The sequence below is a fragment of the Theropithecus gelada genome, chromosome 7b (assembly GCF_003255815.1).
Source record: "Theropithecus gelada isolate Dixy chromosome 7b, Tgel_1.0, whole genome shotgun sequence".
Lineage (NCBI taxonomy): Eukaryota > Metazoa > Chordata > Mammalia > Primates > Cercopithecidae > Theropithecus > Theropithecus gelada.
The window spans coordinates 25,594,194-25,609,988 of NC_037675.1; the positions used below are offsets into that span (position 1 = coordinate 25,594,194).

General features: G+C 53.4%; 1 protein-coding gene across 1 annotated transcript; it reads right to left on the reverse strand.

Moving 5' to 3' along the window:
• Positions 1-1,161: 1,161 nt before the first annotated feature.
• On the reverse strand, positions 1,162-15,562 carry TGM1 (transglutaminase 1). The gene is made up of 15 exons (XM_025392107.1): positions 15,487-15,562; positions 14,425-14,745; positions 14,087-14,275; positions 12,857-13,105; positions 12,348-12,466; positions 12,112-12,219; positions 11,490-11,664; positions 10,950-11,088; positions 10,705-10,808; positions 8,300-8,388; positions 7,670-7,823; positions 7,278-7,559; positions 6,970-7,130; positions 6,459-6,595; positions 1,162-1,567 (listed from the first exon to the last, which is right to left on the reverse strand). Exons 2-15 carry the CDS (start codon positions 14,741-14,743, stop codon positions 1,339-1,341), a joined length of 2,454 nt encoding a protein of 817 aa, XP_025247892.1. The 5' UTR covers positions 14,744-14,745; positions 15,487-15,562; the 3' UTR covers positions 1,162-1,338.
• Positions 15,563-15,795: the final 233 nt, after the last annotated feature.

Consider the following 15,795-nt stretch of genomic DNA (forward strand, 5'->3'; position numbering starts at 1 on the left):
CAAGCTTACCTCTTCAAGCACATCCTTTGCCACTTTGTACTCATCATGTACCCATATGCCAGTCCTCATCCAGCTGTCTGCATTTCCCAAATACGCTGTGTTGTCTCGCATGTCTGTGCTTTACACGTGGTAGGTGATTCCTCTGTCCTCTGCCTCTTGGACTTGACTTTTTCTCATCTTTCATGGGTCATCTGGTAATCACCTTCATGAAGCCTTTCTGTATGAGCCCAGGCAGAATCACAGTTCTCTGGGCCCCTCAGCATCCTGAACATCCCTCTACTACCATGCAGAACGTATCTCGTAAGGTTGTTGTAAGGATTAAATGAATTCATAAATATAAAGTGCTTGGAGCCTGACTCCTGGTAAGTGTGATATACACATTTACTGTATTTAGAGTGTTTACATATCTGCCACCCCCACTGGACAGGAGCACCTTAAGGGAAGGGCTTGTTTCTTCTTGTGCATGTTACACGACTGATGCCTCAAGGTATGCACCTTGTTCATGTGTTTATAGCTAGTAGGAACAGCTGAATTTTAGCTCTCTTTTTCCTACCCCATGAGCCCTTTGTCTTGAAAGCCTTCTAAACTTAAAGGTTCAAGAAGACATGTGTTCAGGACCAGAATATCAGGTACATGATCTCATGGCTACTGCTGGCCCAAGAAGAACGTAGGGAGTGGGAATGCAGAAAAAAGAACAGCTGAAAAGAAAAATGAAAGGACATTGTTCTTGATCTTTAGTATACACAGGAGTCAAACTCTTGGTGAGTCTGTTCTGGGCCTCTGCCACAGGGATTCTGACACATGAAGTCTATGCTAGGGCTCATATATCTGGATTATTAATAAACATTTCAGTGATTGTAATAAAGGTGGTCTAGACACTACACTTGAAAAACCCTGAGGTAAGGGAACAGTTTCATTCAAACCAAAGCCAAAATCCTCTAAAACTCACCTACAAGAAAATTTCCAGGTAGAAGAAAGTTATACAAAGAATATCGACTCTGTCTCTCTGAGCCTCAACTTCCCTTGTGCTTCCCTCTCTCTGGTGAGGGACACCAGCCTCTGTCAGTGGATGATATAGAAAGGCCATGTGCAGCCCTGGGACAGACCATGGTTCCATCCATCTTGGTGTGGCATGGACTGAAAGATGGACAGAGCAGCAGCTTCATTAAAAAACAGTTTATTAGCATCTGTGCCCCTAGTGCAAATGAAGACTGACTCCCTCTCCAGGAGCCCTGGACTCCCCACCTGAGCTCCTGGGGAGCTGCTCTGTAGTGTGCCCCCATCTTGGGGCAGTGTCCTTGCTCATCTGACTCCAGTCTGATTGCTCCTGGCACAGGGCTAAGCTCCACCTCGAGATGCCATAGGGATGGTCTCTCCCAAGTGACTGTCACCTCCAGTGTCTGAGAAGAAGCCCCTGTCCCCAGGGGCTGGGGCCACATCCACCTGGATGACACCGTGCACCTGGGAGAGCTGCGGGCTATCCAAGCTGGCAATGAGCTGGCGGGGGCCTGGTCGCACAGGCACAAACGTCTGGCGCAGTGTCACTGTTTCATTGCCTCCGATGTCCCTGTGGGCAGAGACAAGGTCATAGGCCTGGAGCAATTGGGGGTGGAGTGGGGAGTAAGAGCTGATCGAGGGCAGTCAGGAGGAAGAAGCAGGAGGTGGACCCATTCAGACAATTTCAGGCTCACCTGAAATTTCCACACCTAAGACCAGGAGCCCCAGGGCGCCTCTGCATAGCCAGCTCAGCAGCCACCCACCAGCTGCCTGTGCTGAAACTCTCCCCATCGTCTGGGACTCCTTCCTCCCTACTCCCACATCCACCTGGACAAAGACTGCTGATGCCACCGCAGAGGCCTCTCATGCCATCCCCTCTATCACCACTGCTCCTGCCCCAGACAGAACATCCTCATCTCACCTGGGGTTTCCAAAACCAAGAAAACTTCAAAATGAGACTTTGGGGGCCCAAAACAATATTTCCAAATACTTTCAGTTTTGACAAGAGCATAGGTTGAAGAAAAGAAATTATTCTCTGCTATGATCATCGTTCCAAAGAACAAAAGAGCATTTTCACACACAAAAACATTAAAAGGATGTTATCTTCGGAAAAAAAGGAAAATCCTCCCCAAGAACAGACAACAGACATCTTTAAATGGACATAAACCCGTGTGTGTGTGTGTGTGTGTGTGTGTCTGAGAGAGAGAGACAGAGAGGCAGATGGACAACCCCCCCCCCACACACACACGTGTTTTCATTTTCTCCTTTCCACATGGGCCTCTGAAAAATTGATTCCTAGACCTCCCCTGGGAATCATGATTTCACTTGTCCTCTAATGGGACTCCTTGCCTACCATCCCACTTTTGTATTCTGTTCTGCTAACCACTCAGAGGTGAACTAAATCCTTCAAGAATTTTGTGCTCCTTTGGTGCTTGTGGCACGAGATCCTGGCCCTCTAACCTGACACACAGGCTCAGTCTGACTCAGCCCCTGCTACTTGCACAGCCTCATCATCCCCCACCATTCCTCCTGCTGAGCAGCCCTACTGAATGCCGTCTTCCCCAGACTCACCTCCACAGTCATGCTTTGCAGTCTTCGCCTTGTGTGGAATGAGCACCCAGCTCTGCCTCCCCACCCTAGGCGTCCTTGTGAAGGCCTACTTTTCCTCCAAGGCCTGGCACACCACTTCCTCAGTGATGGCTCCCCTGAGCACCTCTTGCCTCTAGGAAAAGGAACCTCACCCTTCTCTGAGCTCCTCCAGCAATCTGAACGTTTCATTTTATACACTGAACATGATTACATTTATATTGCATTTGCTCGTGCCTGTGGGAATTTGTCTTTCCTGCCTTTGCCTAAACCTTACCTCTGGTGCCCTATTCAACCCAAGCCTGCTGTTGGGGACCCTTTCCAGACACAGAACCTGTGCAGTCACTGTTGTCCTCTAAGAGAATGAGCCAACATCCCTAACTCCAAGGATGAGTTCTTTTCAGGGCAAAGCATTTGTCTTGGAGCCTGGTTCTGAGGGGTTTCCCGTAACCACTCTACTCCCTTTTCTACCACTTGTTAACTGTGAAGCTTAGGAGAAGCTATTTAACGTCTCTGTTCCTCACTTTCTGGGTCATAAAATGGAAGTGAAAGTAAAAGGAGGAGTGGGATCTGATTATCCTGAAGGTGCTTCTGAGCTCCCTGAAGGAGGGAGGTAGGGATATATAATTGAATGTAGTATGATAGGAAGTCTATAAATTAAGTCTATAACTTAATGGCTAGGCTATGTCCTGACTGCTTACAAATTTGCATTCTTAATTTTTGCTAACTTTTTCATAGATACAAGATTCAAGGTTGTGCAAGCTCAGACCAGCCCTCAGAAGTCTATTTATACCATAATTGAACTGTAATATTTCAGAAAATAACCTTTACATTGCAATAACTGATTATTTTCAAGAGAAACTGTTTTCTAGGTGGAAATGTCAAGATCTCTCCCTCCCCTGGTCTCACTGTGAGTTGGGGACTTTACCACACCTCTTTTGTGAGTTGAAGCCGAGTACAAGCCATCTGCTAAAGCTGGGATGTTCCTGAAACTGAGTGTGGGTCATGAAACCAACTCCCCGACAAGGATACCAGAACTTAGACATCGAAATGAGCATTGTCCAATTGTGTACTTGTTCAATCATATTGCCTAGGCTTGAAACATTTTTAAAACTCCTCCTGGACTCTTCTTCAGAGCCATTTAAACCATATGCACACACACGTGTGCTCAGTGACGCAACAGTCAGCCTGTCCTTCCTTCCACAGCATGCCTCGGTTCTGATGAAAAAGGGCAGTTACCCACCTGTTCGCTTATCTTATTAATTAGTCTTAGCTCTTGATGACCTCAGGTCTCTCTGCAAAGTCAAATCTACCCCTAAGAAGGCAGATTGACCACTCTGAGGACATTCTAGAGAGTATGACTCAGACTCTGAGGGAAATTCCCAGGAAGGGTTTGGAACAGACTTCCAGCCTCCCTGGTGACTGCTTTTGGTGGTGACAACAGCCATCTGGAGGAGTGAGTTCTGGAATGTTTATTAAGTGGCCAGTCACCACACTGGGGTGGCACACCTTATGCTATAATGGGGTTCCATGCCACAGCCTTTGATGTGCAAATGAGAGGCAAAGTACACCCATCTTGGAATCTTATTTATCTGAACCAACAGCTCAGAGATGTCCCCCTGGAGGCTCCCAGTTGTACTGGAGGCTCTGTTCTGGGCTCACAGCAGCTAAGGAGCCACAGACTGTCCAGGGAGGATCCGCCTTAAGAAACCATCGTCCAACCCTATCTTTTGCTGTAGGTAGACTCACACAAACTCTACAGGTAAAGACAGGGAACAGGTCCCCCAACACTCAGCACAGTGGCCCTTTCCTTACTTCCAAGCAGGGCCAAGAGGCAAAGGCCTGGTGGGGCTGCTGAGGCAAGTCCAGCTCTGGGGATGCCTTAGGACGAGGAAGCTCCCCCTCCCCACCATGTGGGGGTGTGAGTAAGAGATGTCTGCTGGGCAAGACGAGCAAAGCAGGCTATCCGGAGGGTTCAGGCTCTGTTCACTGAGCTGCCAGAGACCCTGGTAGGGTGACATGAGGAAAGCCCTCCTTTGTGACACATAGCATTCCCAGGGGCCCAGGCTGGGGCAAAGATCAACATAGCTGCCTTCTCCGCTTTGGCCTCACGGCAAAGGTGGCGGCCACCACCAGGAGAGCTGCGAGGGAGGGGTGGGCACGGGGTCCTCTGCTTCCTCCCCTCAGTTTCCCCACCCCAAGCCATTGTTCTTTCTCAGGAGCTGTCTGTCTGAAGGCGAAGCCTGCCCCTGTCCCAGAAGGCTGATCTAGAAGGCCAGGCTCTGGCCTGCTCTGCTTTCCCTCTGTGCTTTTCCTAGGGAGGGACAGGGCAGCACGTGTGAGTCTGTATCAAAGATGACAGCCACAGGCCCAGGAACGCAGCATGTGTGTGCCCTCACTGCACCCAGGGGCTTGTCCAGCCCAGTATCAGGCCTAGACGGCTGGGTAAGAGCCTGAGGGATGGGATTCTCTCCTCTGGAATTGCTACTTGGCCCTCATGGCACAAAACAAGCAATGAGCTTGAGAGCCTGTGCATGGTATGCACCACAGTGGGTAGAGCAGAGTTTGCCCCTTACGAGCTGTGAGACCACGTGAGACGTGACCGCCAGCTTCTCCATCTGGAAGTGGGGGTGATAATGGCAATAATAAAAATAATAACTACCAATGAAGCACTAACTTTGTGCCAAGCAATGCAGTAAACAACCCTAGGTTCAGGGGCTATTGCTATCCCTGCTTTACAGACGAGAACACTGAGGCTTGAAGGAGAGAAACCGCTTGCCCAAGGGCATATAGCCAGTAAGTGCTAGAGCTGGGACCTGAACCCATATCCTTAGGGTTCCAAAACTTTGCTTGTGTGTGTGTGTGTGTGTAAGAGAGACAGAGAGAGAAACAGAGACACACGGTCTCACTCTGTCGCCCAGGCTGGAGTGCAGTAGCACAAACATGGCTCACTTCAGCCTCAACCTCCTCAGGCTCAGGTGATCCTCCCACCTTAGACTCCCAAGTAGCTGGGACAACAGGCGCACACCACCACACTGGTTAAGTTTTTAAAACTTTTTTGTAGAAACAGGGTTTCACCATGTTGCCCAAGCTGGTCTTCAACTCCTGGGCTCAAGTGATCCACTTACCTTGGCCTGCCAAAGTGCCACCACACCCGGCCCAAAACTTTGCTTTTAATCATATGATGATCTTTAATGTGTTTTTGTTTTTGTTTTGTTTTTTTTTGACATGGAGTCTGCTTCTATCACCCAGGCTGGAGTGCGGTGGCTCAATCTCAGCTCACTGCAACCTATACTTCCTGGGTCCAAGCAGTTCTCCTGCCTCGGCCTCCCAAGTAGCTGGGATTACAGGTGCCTGCCACCAAACATGGCTAATTTTTTTACTTTAGTAGAGATGGAATTTTACCTTGATGGCCAGGCTGGTCTCGAACTCCTGACCTCAAGCGATCTGCCTGCCTCGGCCTCCCAAAGTGCTGGGATTACAGGCGTGAGCCAGCACACCTGGCCCTCTAATGTACTTTAAAGAGTTTTTGTGTCCAAAGGAGATCATATTCCTGAAAGTGCCTGGTCAGTTCTTCAGTACTAGGCAAATATTAGCAATGAGTTACTAACGATTCCTATGTGGGGCTTTTGCTCCCTAATTAGTGAGGCAGGGCAAGGACACAGCACAGCACAGCACCAGGTGCCCAGGAGGTCTCCCTAAAGGCTGGTGGGACTGAGCTGGGTAGGGAGGTATTGCCAGCTGGCCCCAACCTGCTTGTTTGGGTCCTGACAGAACATACTTGTCCAGACAGAGAGGAAGCAAAGCTGGGAACCAGGGCAGCCTGTGGGGAAGGCCAGAGTGGCAGCAGGGGCAGGAGGAGAGGCAAGACTTACCCAACATTGAGGATCTTGGGCCTCTGTAACCCAGAGCCCTCGAGTCGGAAGACGACATTGGTGAGGGTGACGGGAAGGGGGTTCTTGAAGACAATCTGTACTTCACACTCCTGGCCAACCACTGCCGCTCCCAGTAACTGAGAGAAAAAGAGGCCCATCCCCCATGTCAGAGACCCTGGTCAAACACACAGGACCGTACACTGCACCAGAGAGGGGAATCTGCTTAGAAGCAAAACCTCCCCGTGCCCCACATTTATCCTCCTGAGAGAAGACTCCCCAGAAGTCAGAGAAGAAACTCCAGCCTATTCCCCAACAAAGGCTGTCACAGAACCAGAGACATAAGATCCCATGCTACAGACGAGGAAACTGAGGCCCCAGAGCCAGTCCTTGACCTTTTCCTACAAAGGCTTATCAGGCCAGCCTGCTCCTGGCTTAGTGCCCGCCTCTGATGTCCTTATCCCCCGGCCTTCACTCTCTGACCACCCCTCATGCCCCAGCAAACTGCATTCACCGTGAGGGAGAGGTCTGGGGTACGCAGACGGAAGGTGTGCTGCTTGGCCAGCACCTGCCCGCTCTCCTTGACATGGCCTGAGACGTTCAGCAGCATGGACCCCTGGTCCACAAGGTGGGGCCGGTATTCCTTGTAGGCCACTGGCATGGTCACACGGTCCGCTGGGGAGAAGAGGCATGGCGTCACTGAGGCCTGCTTCCCCACATCCGGCTTCCCCCAGGGACTCCCCACTGCTCCTGGGGTCTCCATGTCCACAGCCCTGAGGTGCCCAGCCATCCAGGGGGCAGGGCTGGGTAAGGAGCACTTACAGGCCCCTGGTGCCAGCTCCACTTCCTTCTTGGTCTCCTTGAAGATGGTCCCAGTGACACCAGTATAGAAGGTGACTGAGAGGTAGAGGTGCAGTTTTACTGTGCGGCGGCTGCTGCTGTGATTGGTCAGCATGACTGAGACCATCAGATCCTGCCCCATCACCGCGTCCTGTGCCTCCACCTGCATGGCCACATCCTCCGCTGAGCCCCGGTTGGCGTACACATTGGGTTTGCTGCCGTGGGCTGCTGCTGTCTCTACTGCCTTCCGCTCTGCGTCTGAGCCTGGGGGTTGAAGGTCAAGGATGAGGTTCCAATTCCCACTTGGGTGGACGAGCACTTGACAGGAACACTTGTCATGGGGCCTAGAGCTGGCTGGGTTTGGGGAATGGTACCTTCTGGGTGCTTATAGAGGTAGGTGATGTCCTCACGCATGTTGGAGCCGATGGCCTTTGTGACAATGAGTGTGCCGATGGCCTTCTCCTCCACATACACAATCTTGAAGCTGCCATCGTCCTGCCGCTGCCAGTACACCTTGTCACTATTCACCTGTGGGAGGGGTGGGGGTGAACAGGAATGAGTGAGCCAGAGGGTCTGAGGGTGGCCTGACTCCCGGCCTCCTTCCCCTGATCCTAGGAGCTATGGAACAGGGCTTGGTCCCAAGGGTGGGAGCTTCCTGGCAGAGCCCAAGGGGAGACTTTCCAAGACGAGCCAGATGAGGCCAGAGCGCAGGGAAGAAGCTGGTCTGGGAAGCTCCTCTCAGAGCACTTTGGCAATAATAACAGTAATTCTTCACGCTCATTGGCTGATTTTACGACTAGTAAAGCAGTTTCATACCCATTATCTCTTTTGATCCTGAGTACAAGCAGCAAGGCAGCCTTGATTATCCCCTTTTACAGGTGAGGAAACTGACTTGTATAATGAGTGACTTGCCCAGGGTCGCACAGCTGGTCAGTCAGCGGTGAAGTCGGGACCAGAGAACCCACGACCGAAGCCCAAGAAGGCACCTGCAGTCCAGCCCTCACCTCAGCAAAAATGAAAGGCGTGTCATACTTCATGTAGACCAGGCCATTCTTGATGGACTCCACGGAGCAGGGGCCACAGCAGAAGATGCCTAGAGTGAGGTGGGACAAAGGCGAGAGATCTAAGAAGGCAGAGAGGGACCTGCAGATCCTGGGTGGGGTCCACACAGGGCCCCAGCCCCAGCCACTCAGGCCTGGTCCCACTGCCTGGTGGCCTCTGGAACAAGGCCATCAGCCCTCACTCAAACACTTGGGGGTCAGTTGACAGCCAGTGCAACACAGGTATGGAAAACAAAGAGAGAGTGGCTCCATTTGGCTGTCAATTTGCTTTCCTCAGCCCAGGCTGCTCTGCTGGAGGACGGGGGCAAGGTACAGATGTGCAGACCAGCCTGCCTGATAACCAAGTCCCTGACACACTCTTTCATGGCTGAATGACACTGGATGTCCACCGTCTGTGACCCCCAGAGGACAGGACCTCCTATTCTTTATCGTAACCAACCCAGAGTCTACAGTGGCCCTGCCTCATGGCCTTTGTGACAATGAGTGTGCTGATGGCCTTCTCCTCCACATACACAATCTTGAAGCTGCCATCGTCCTGCCACTGCCAGTACACCTTGTCACTATTCGCTTGTGGGGGGTGAATAGTGACACCACCGCCACCACCATTTCAGAGAGATGCGGAACAACCCTCAGCTCTGCAGCCTGCTGCCCTCTCTACTGGGGGGAGCTGGTGGGAAATAGAGTCTGCCCTTATCATACTCAGGAGGCTGCCTAGAAGAGATAGGCTGACAGGAGGAGGCCTGGCAGGAGAGGACAGAGCAGGAAGTGAGTACCATCCAACAGGAAAGAATCTTAGACAACACCTAACACTACACCTCCTTTACAGACGGGGAAACAGCAAGGCGAAGTGCATGCCAGGATCTCACAAGACAGGAGGTGCAGGGAGAATGAAAGGAGCTAAGACTTTCTGAGTAGCTACTACGCTTCTGGCATGCTGCTGGTCCCTTCAGATAGAGAATTTCTCATTTAATCCTCCCAATCACCCTATGTGGTATCTATTATTCCCAAATTACATCCAAACCCCAAAGCCGTAAAGTGCGAGGTGCTTGCCCAAGCGCATGCATCTGAGAAGTGATCAGGCTGGGATCAAGCCCCAGTCTGGCTGGCCTCGAGCCCCCTGCCTGATGTCCACCCCACCACTTCCCAGAGTTGGAGGCCAGAGCTCAGATCTGCCAGTGTCCGGGCCAGGCTGTTTCAGCATCACAGGCATCACTGGGTTGCACCGCTCAGGGGGCTGTGTTCACATATCTGAGTGAGAGGGAGGGCGCTGGGAAGAGGCCAGGGAAGGAATGTAGGCTAGGGAGGACTCTCTGACCTGGGGTGAGTAAGGGAGAGGCTGGACAGAAGGCAACTGGCAGGGCAGGCCTTGTGGCCTGCGGCTGGAGTATCACGGTAGGAAGGGGTGGGAGTGTGTTTGAGAACAGAGTGTATGGTAGTTCTAATTTCTGCAGAAACACATGTATGTGGACACAGAAAAGAGACCCGTGGGTTGTATCAATAGTAATCATGTATTAAGGCAGGGTCATAAGGGCTATTTTCTTCTTTGAACCTATCTGAGCCCTGACTTTTTTCTATACTGTATATATAATTCACAGTGAGCAATGGAACAGACAGGAAGGAACTTGGTGAAAGCGAGAGTATGTGTTTAAAAGGACTGGACTTGTTCTGTTGCTGACCTACCACTCTGTGCCCCAGAGGACGTCACTCCATCTCTCTGGTCACCCTTTGGAGTGGGTCCCAAGTCTGGCCGATCGTCAGAATCACCAGAAGAACTTTCAAAAATATACATTGTTAGCATCTATCCTTAGAAAGTCTAATGTATCAGGTTTGGGGTAGAACCTAGAAATTTACTTTAAAAATATTTTTGAAAAAAACCCCAAATACCTCCTGAGAGAGAATAGGGAACCTTTACATTTTGTGTTCTTCAATTCCACACTTTTTTTCCTTCCAAGCATGTATTATTACTTATCAAAATGACTTTAAAAGGGTCCTTCAATTAATTATCTCCAGGATATGTAAGTTAAAAAGCAAGTAAGAATAGTGAATATGAATTCTCTTTCTCCGAATACTCTTACAGCTTTGAATTTTGAACCTCCCTTGTATATTAACCATTATAAATAAAATAAACCATTATAAATAAGTAAAATTTAGGCAAATAGAGCGTTATACAGAAAAGGTAAAAATAAACTAACGTCCACATGGTGGTTCATCTGATAAACCCGTTTGAGAAGCCGTGGGGTTACAGGGCTTAGCTCTCCAGCCCAGCCCAGCACTGACACTCTGGACTGTGTTACTCAGGTGGGGGAGATGAGCAGGGGCATGGTGGGAAGTGGGGGGGCCCGGCTCACCACTGCTAGTCTCCTGGGGTGTGGCATCCACCACCTGCCACCCATCAAAGCCCGAGGGAAGATCTGGCCTCTTCATCCAGCAGTCGTTCCACACGTGGAAGTTCCTGGATGGACATGGAGGAGGGGCTGGGTCTGAGCCCCAGGGTCAGGAGTCCACGGTTTCCCCAGCCTCCCCTGCCCACCCTCCACCTCCAAAGCTCAGGTCACCATTCTTCAGCACAGATGGGCAGTCCACCCCAGCTCACCAGACAGAATCATGGTTCAGGTGCTCTAGGGGCTTCATGTTCTCATCGAAGTAGATGTCCATGGTAAGAGATGTGTCTGTGTCATGGGCGGAGTTGAAGTTGGTGACAGTACGGGTGGCCAGACCCAGGCAGCGCAGCACTGTGGCAGAGCGAAGGTTGGGGTTCAAGGCATGGGTTGGGGGCAAGTGAGGCATCGTGTCAGGAATATCAGGGGCAGAAGGGCAACCAGGATTGCCAAGCTGGGCATAGACTGCCAGGGTCAGGGTCACTGGGGCCAGAAGGCCTTTGGGCTACAGAGCACTTGGGGTCAGGGGAAGCTAGGCCACCTGCCTGGCTCAGTCCCTGCCTGTCCCTTCTCCCTCCTTTCCCTTAGGCCTCTCTCTGTTGTTAACACTAATTAATGATAATTAAGACCAGCCTATCATCCACCCCCGCCTGCACCCTGCACTGTAGCCACAGCTGGGCAGGGCTGGATAAGCCTGGCTTTCCTCCCTTCTCCCTGTAGGGCCCGTGCCACTCCTGTCCCAGTCCCTCCACTACCTGTAGTGGTCACACCAGCAAAGACCCAGCACTGGCCATATGGGACGGAATAGCCGGTGCGTAGGTAGCTAAGCAGGATCTCCACGCTGCCCACCCACGCTGATGGGTTGGTGCCTCGGGAGTAATCACCAGACCAGTTCCCAATCAGGACTCCATTGTCATCCAGGGAGTTCACCTGCCCAGGACAGGATGAGACGGGGCTGAGGTGGAGGAGGGGCTCAGGACCTGCCATGTGGTCCTTAGCCCAGCCCTGACCCTGCAACCACCCCTTACCCCTAAATGCCTCAGGATCCAGACATCAGCCTGAGCTCCATCCAGCCCTTTCCTGAGCCACCTGCCCCCCTCCCACCCAGGCTCTGACACAGGAATGTGAATCCTGGGTGTGCCAAGTTTTGGGTTTGGCCCTGCATTCCACAGGAGCTGGGACAGGAGCCAGGAAAGGCGGGCTGCGGGGCAGGCAAGGGAGAGAAGAGAAGGGATACCCCTTCCTGAAGTATCCTTTGCAAGGGCAGGGACAGGGCTGGGGGTCCTCAAGGAATCCAGAAAGGGCAGGATGAGGGTGGAGGTGTGGTGAGGCAGCAGGCAAACACACAGTAGGACTCAGAGACATGAGGGTGCTCACCATGGCAGAGATGACCCGGGAGACACTGACTGGGTCTCCACGGCCTCCATATGGCATCCCCCGCCGGTCCAGGATGTATAGGCAGGCATCCAGCACCCCGTGGTCAAACTGGAAGGAGGGATGGAGGGCAGAGGTGACAGCCTGAACCCTAGGCCAGCACCCTGCTCCAATACCCCAGCCCCCACACCCACCCCAGCTCCCCTGGGTGCATGTGACCCTGGCCAGCTGCATCATACCTGGCCGTAGTTCCAGGTCCGCTCGCCAATCTGTGCTTCGGTCCCGTAGTAAATTCTCCCAGACTCATTAAGCACATACTCCTGCCGCCAATCCTCATGGTCCACGTACACAATGTCCTCTGTGTCCCCAGAACACACAAAACTGGTTCCCTCCAGTTCTCTCCCTGGGCCTCACCTACTCCTGGCCAGTTCTGCAGGACTCATGTCCACAGAAGAAAATGCGGGGATGCCCCTAGCCTGACAGGACTGCTGCAGGAGAATGGGGTAGCATGAGAGATGGTAGAGGAGATTGGCCTTTGCCAGGGGCCTTCGCCAGGAGAGGTGTGGCTGGCTGTGTGACCCTGGGCTGGCCACCTTTCTGCACCAGGCCTCGGTCCTCTCATCTGCTCAATGGGAGGCTGGCTTCTCCTGGGGTGAGGCACCTAGGCACCCTGCCGCGTCCAAGGGCAGGAAGCCGTTCCCTGTCCTTCCCTCCCATCTACCCTCTGCTCCAGACCCCAGCTGCTCACCTGGGCACCAGGGGTTGAAGAGGATGTAGATCTCGTTGCGGGGGTCAAAGGGCAACTGGAACTCCCCAGCGTCTGACTGTGTGCGGACTGTGAACTGAAACTTGCCGATGATGGCATTGGGGGAAGTGTGGACCCGTAGGTTCAGAGTCTGCCCACTGGCCTTGGTCACCTGGGCTTTCCAGCCTCCACTGCCCCCCTTGCCCACTGGGATGATCACGTGCGTGCCCTTGCCCACCTCAGGGTTGTTTCCTAGAGTCGGAAATCAACAATTAGCTGGTGAGGCCTCCCTGAGGAGAGGGGATGGAACCTGGGACTTCTCCCAGCCCCACCCAAAATGTATATGAGCCACTGTGTATATCCCTACATTGGGCCGTCGTCTTATTCTCTGACAATCTCCCTCAGAGCAGCTCTGTCCCCACCCGATGCTTGCCCACATGTTAGGGCAGGGCCACAGTCCAACATCCCAAACCTGTTCCCCTAACACTGAACTCTGAGGTGGGGAGGAGAGATGAGGGCTCTTGTCACCTTCTGCCTGCCTGTCACAGTGCCTAGGCTGGAGAGGCAGATCCACCTGCCCTGTATGAAAGGGCAGTCCTGATCCTGAAGGCCAACCCTGCCTGCTCCCTGGGGCTGCAGGTTCTAGTGCCCAGGGCATCCCTGGTGAAGGTGGTAGGGGTTCCTGGGAAATTAGAGGGTGAGGTGGGCAAGGTTAGGCCCTAATCAAAGGGTAAAAGGAGTCGCCTGCCCCAGGCAGCAGCATAATCACCAGCCTGAGAAGTCAAGCTCCCTCAAGCAACGCGGTGAGGGAGGCACCTGCCCTGGGTCACGGGGACAGAGGGGCAGAGACAGAGGGAGACAAAATTGGCAGAGATGGGGGACGTGGAAGGAGAGAGGGAGAGAGAGAGAACCAGCCACATCCTGGGGAATGAGAACAGACGCAGAAAGGACAGAGCAGCAATGCCAAAGGAGGCACTGAGGCAGGCCCTGAAGAGGAGTACTCTGAGACCGATGCCCCAGGAGGCTTGAGGAGGATGCGCTTGGGAAAAACTGAAACACCAAGATCCTCTCTGAGACCCACCCCCAGGGGCACAACCACACACTTGCACCTGCCTTATCTGGCAGAGGTGAGGAGTGGGACAGGGAGGAGCCTAAAGACCTCTCTGACTCTAATGCCAGCCTCTCCCCACCAAACACAGGGCCTTCACCCTTCCCACTCCAAGCCCCACTGACCGATGAGTAACTCAAGGGTGATGCGATCAGAGGATTCATAGGTCCGGGACAGGAGGAGAAGCATGCGGAAAGGCTGCCCGCGACGTACTATCAGCTCATCGTATTCATACTCGTCTGTGTGGTGCTCTTGGCGGTTCTGGTCCGAGCGCGAGCTCAGCAAGTCCACACCGGTCACTACTAGCATGCCCTCTGCAAGGGCACAGCTCTGGGTCAGTGAAGCCCCATGGGGAGCCCAGGCCCTCATCATTAGCCTCCTATCCCCCCAGAAATGCCAGGATGAGTCTCTGGTCCCATTAAAGCCTTTCAGCTCTCAGCTGAGGAGGACAGACTGGCCTCACCTCGGATGGTGCCATCTCCAGCTGCATTGACACCGCTGCCCCGGGAGACAGGCTGGCGGGAGTCTGAGCCCCGGGAGCCAGGTCTTCGAGTCCCAGAGCTGGACCCTCGACCCCTGGAGTCAGAGGGTTCGGGTCCCCAGTCGTCATCTGCCACATTTCGGCATGAACAGCAGCCACAGCAGCGAGCCCAGAAGGAACGGCCTCCTCCTCTGCGAAAGCGTCTGTCTGGCTCTGGCTCTGGCTCTGGAGAAGGCGTGGTAGGGGGCTGCAAGGGGTTGCCACCCCAACGGCCAACGTCAGAACGTGGCCCGTCCATCATGCCTGTTAGGAAGAGGTGGGGGTGGCTCCTTAACCCAGGTAGCCCCAGCCAGCTGACCCAGAAACCCTCCATTAAGACAGCTGATTCGGTCCCCGCCCGATGACTGAGACAATCCCACCTTGGCCCAGAGATTCTCCAGAAACATCCAGAGACCCTCCCCGAAGACCATTCAGACTCACCCAGAGAAGCTTCTCACACTTCAGAGAAAAGCCTTCCCCTCACTTCCACCAAACCACATCCGAAAAACTGCCCAATGAAAAAACCCACTCAAGGATCCATCCCAGGAAATCCACATAGTTCCCTGCATGGACACTTGTCACAGCCTCAAGACCCAGCTGCACACACATCAGAGTGCTCCAGCATCCCTGGGCCTGGTCCCTCCACCTGCTGGCTCCGCAGTCTAGAGGTGCACAATGCTGACAGCTTCTAGAACTCATTTGTTAGCAGAAATTCCCCAACTCAAGGTTCTTCACAAGACAGACAGGTGGCCCCGGGGCCTGGGGTCCTTGGCATTCCCAAGTCAAGGAAGACCCCACTTGGGGCTGCCAGAAGGGGTAGAGCATGGCAGGTGCCCGGAGCTGTGCCCAGTCCAGGGAAAGCAGAGCCTTGGTGTTGGAGAACAGCCTGGCTGGGGCTGACAGGTACACAGCTGGCCCACACCCCACCGTGCTGGATCCCGGCACTGCCTCCGATAGTGTGGGCCGCCTGGGCTCAGCACCACAGTGCCCGTGGTGGCCCCTCACCTGGCAGCAGTGTTGGCAACCGCAGCACTGAGTCCTGGGGCTGAGATGGAACAGGTCAGGATGGATGGGACAGGCCTGGTAAGTGACTTATATGGGAAGGAGGGGCCAAACTGCTGTGAGGGGTGGAGGGAAGAGGCGAGGCCTCTGAGTGGGAAATGGGGAGAAGATGCTAGGGAGGGAGCAGGCGTGAGGTCTGGGCTTAGGCTGGGCTTTGGTGTGATCCACCTGTGTGATGGCCCCTGGCACCAGCCTGATTCCTGCCAGACTGGGCATGTGAGGAGCCCCTTCTCCCGGATGAAGAAGCTGCAA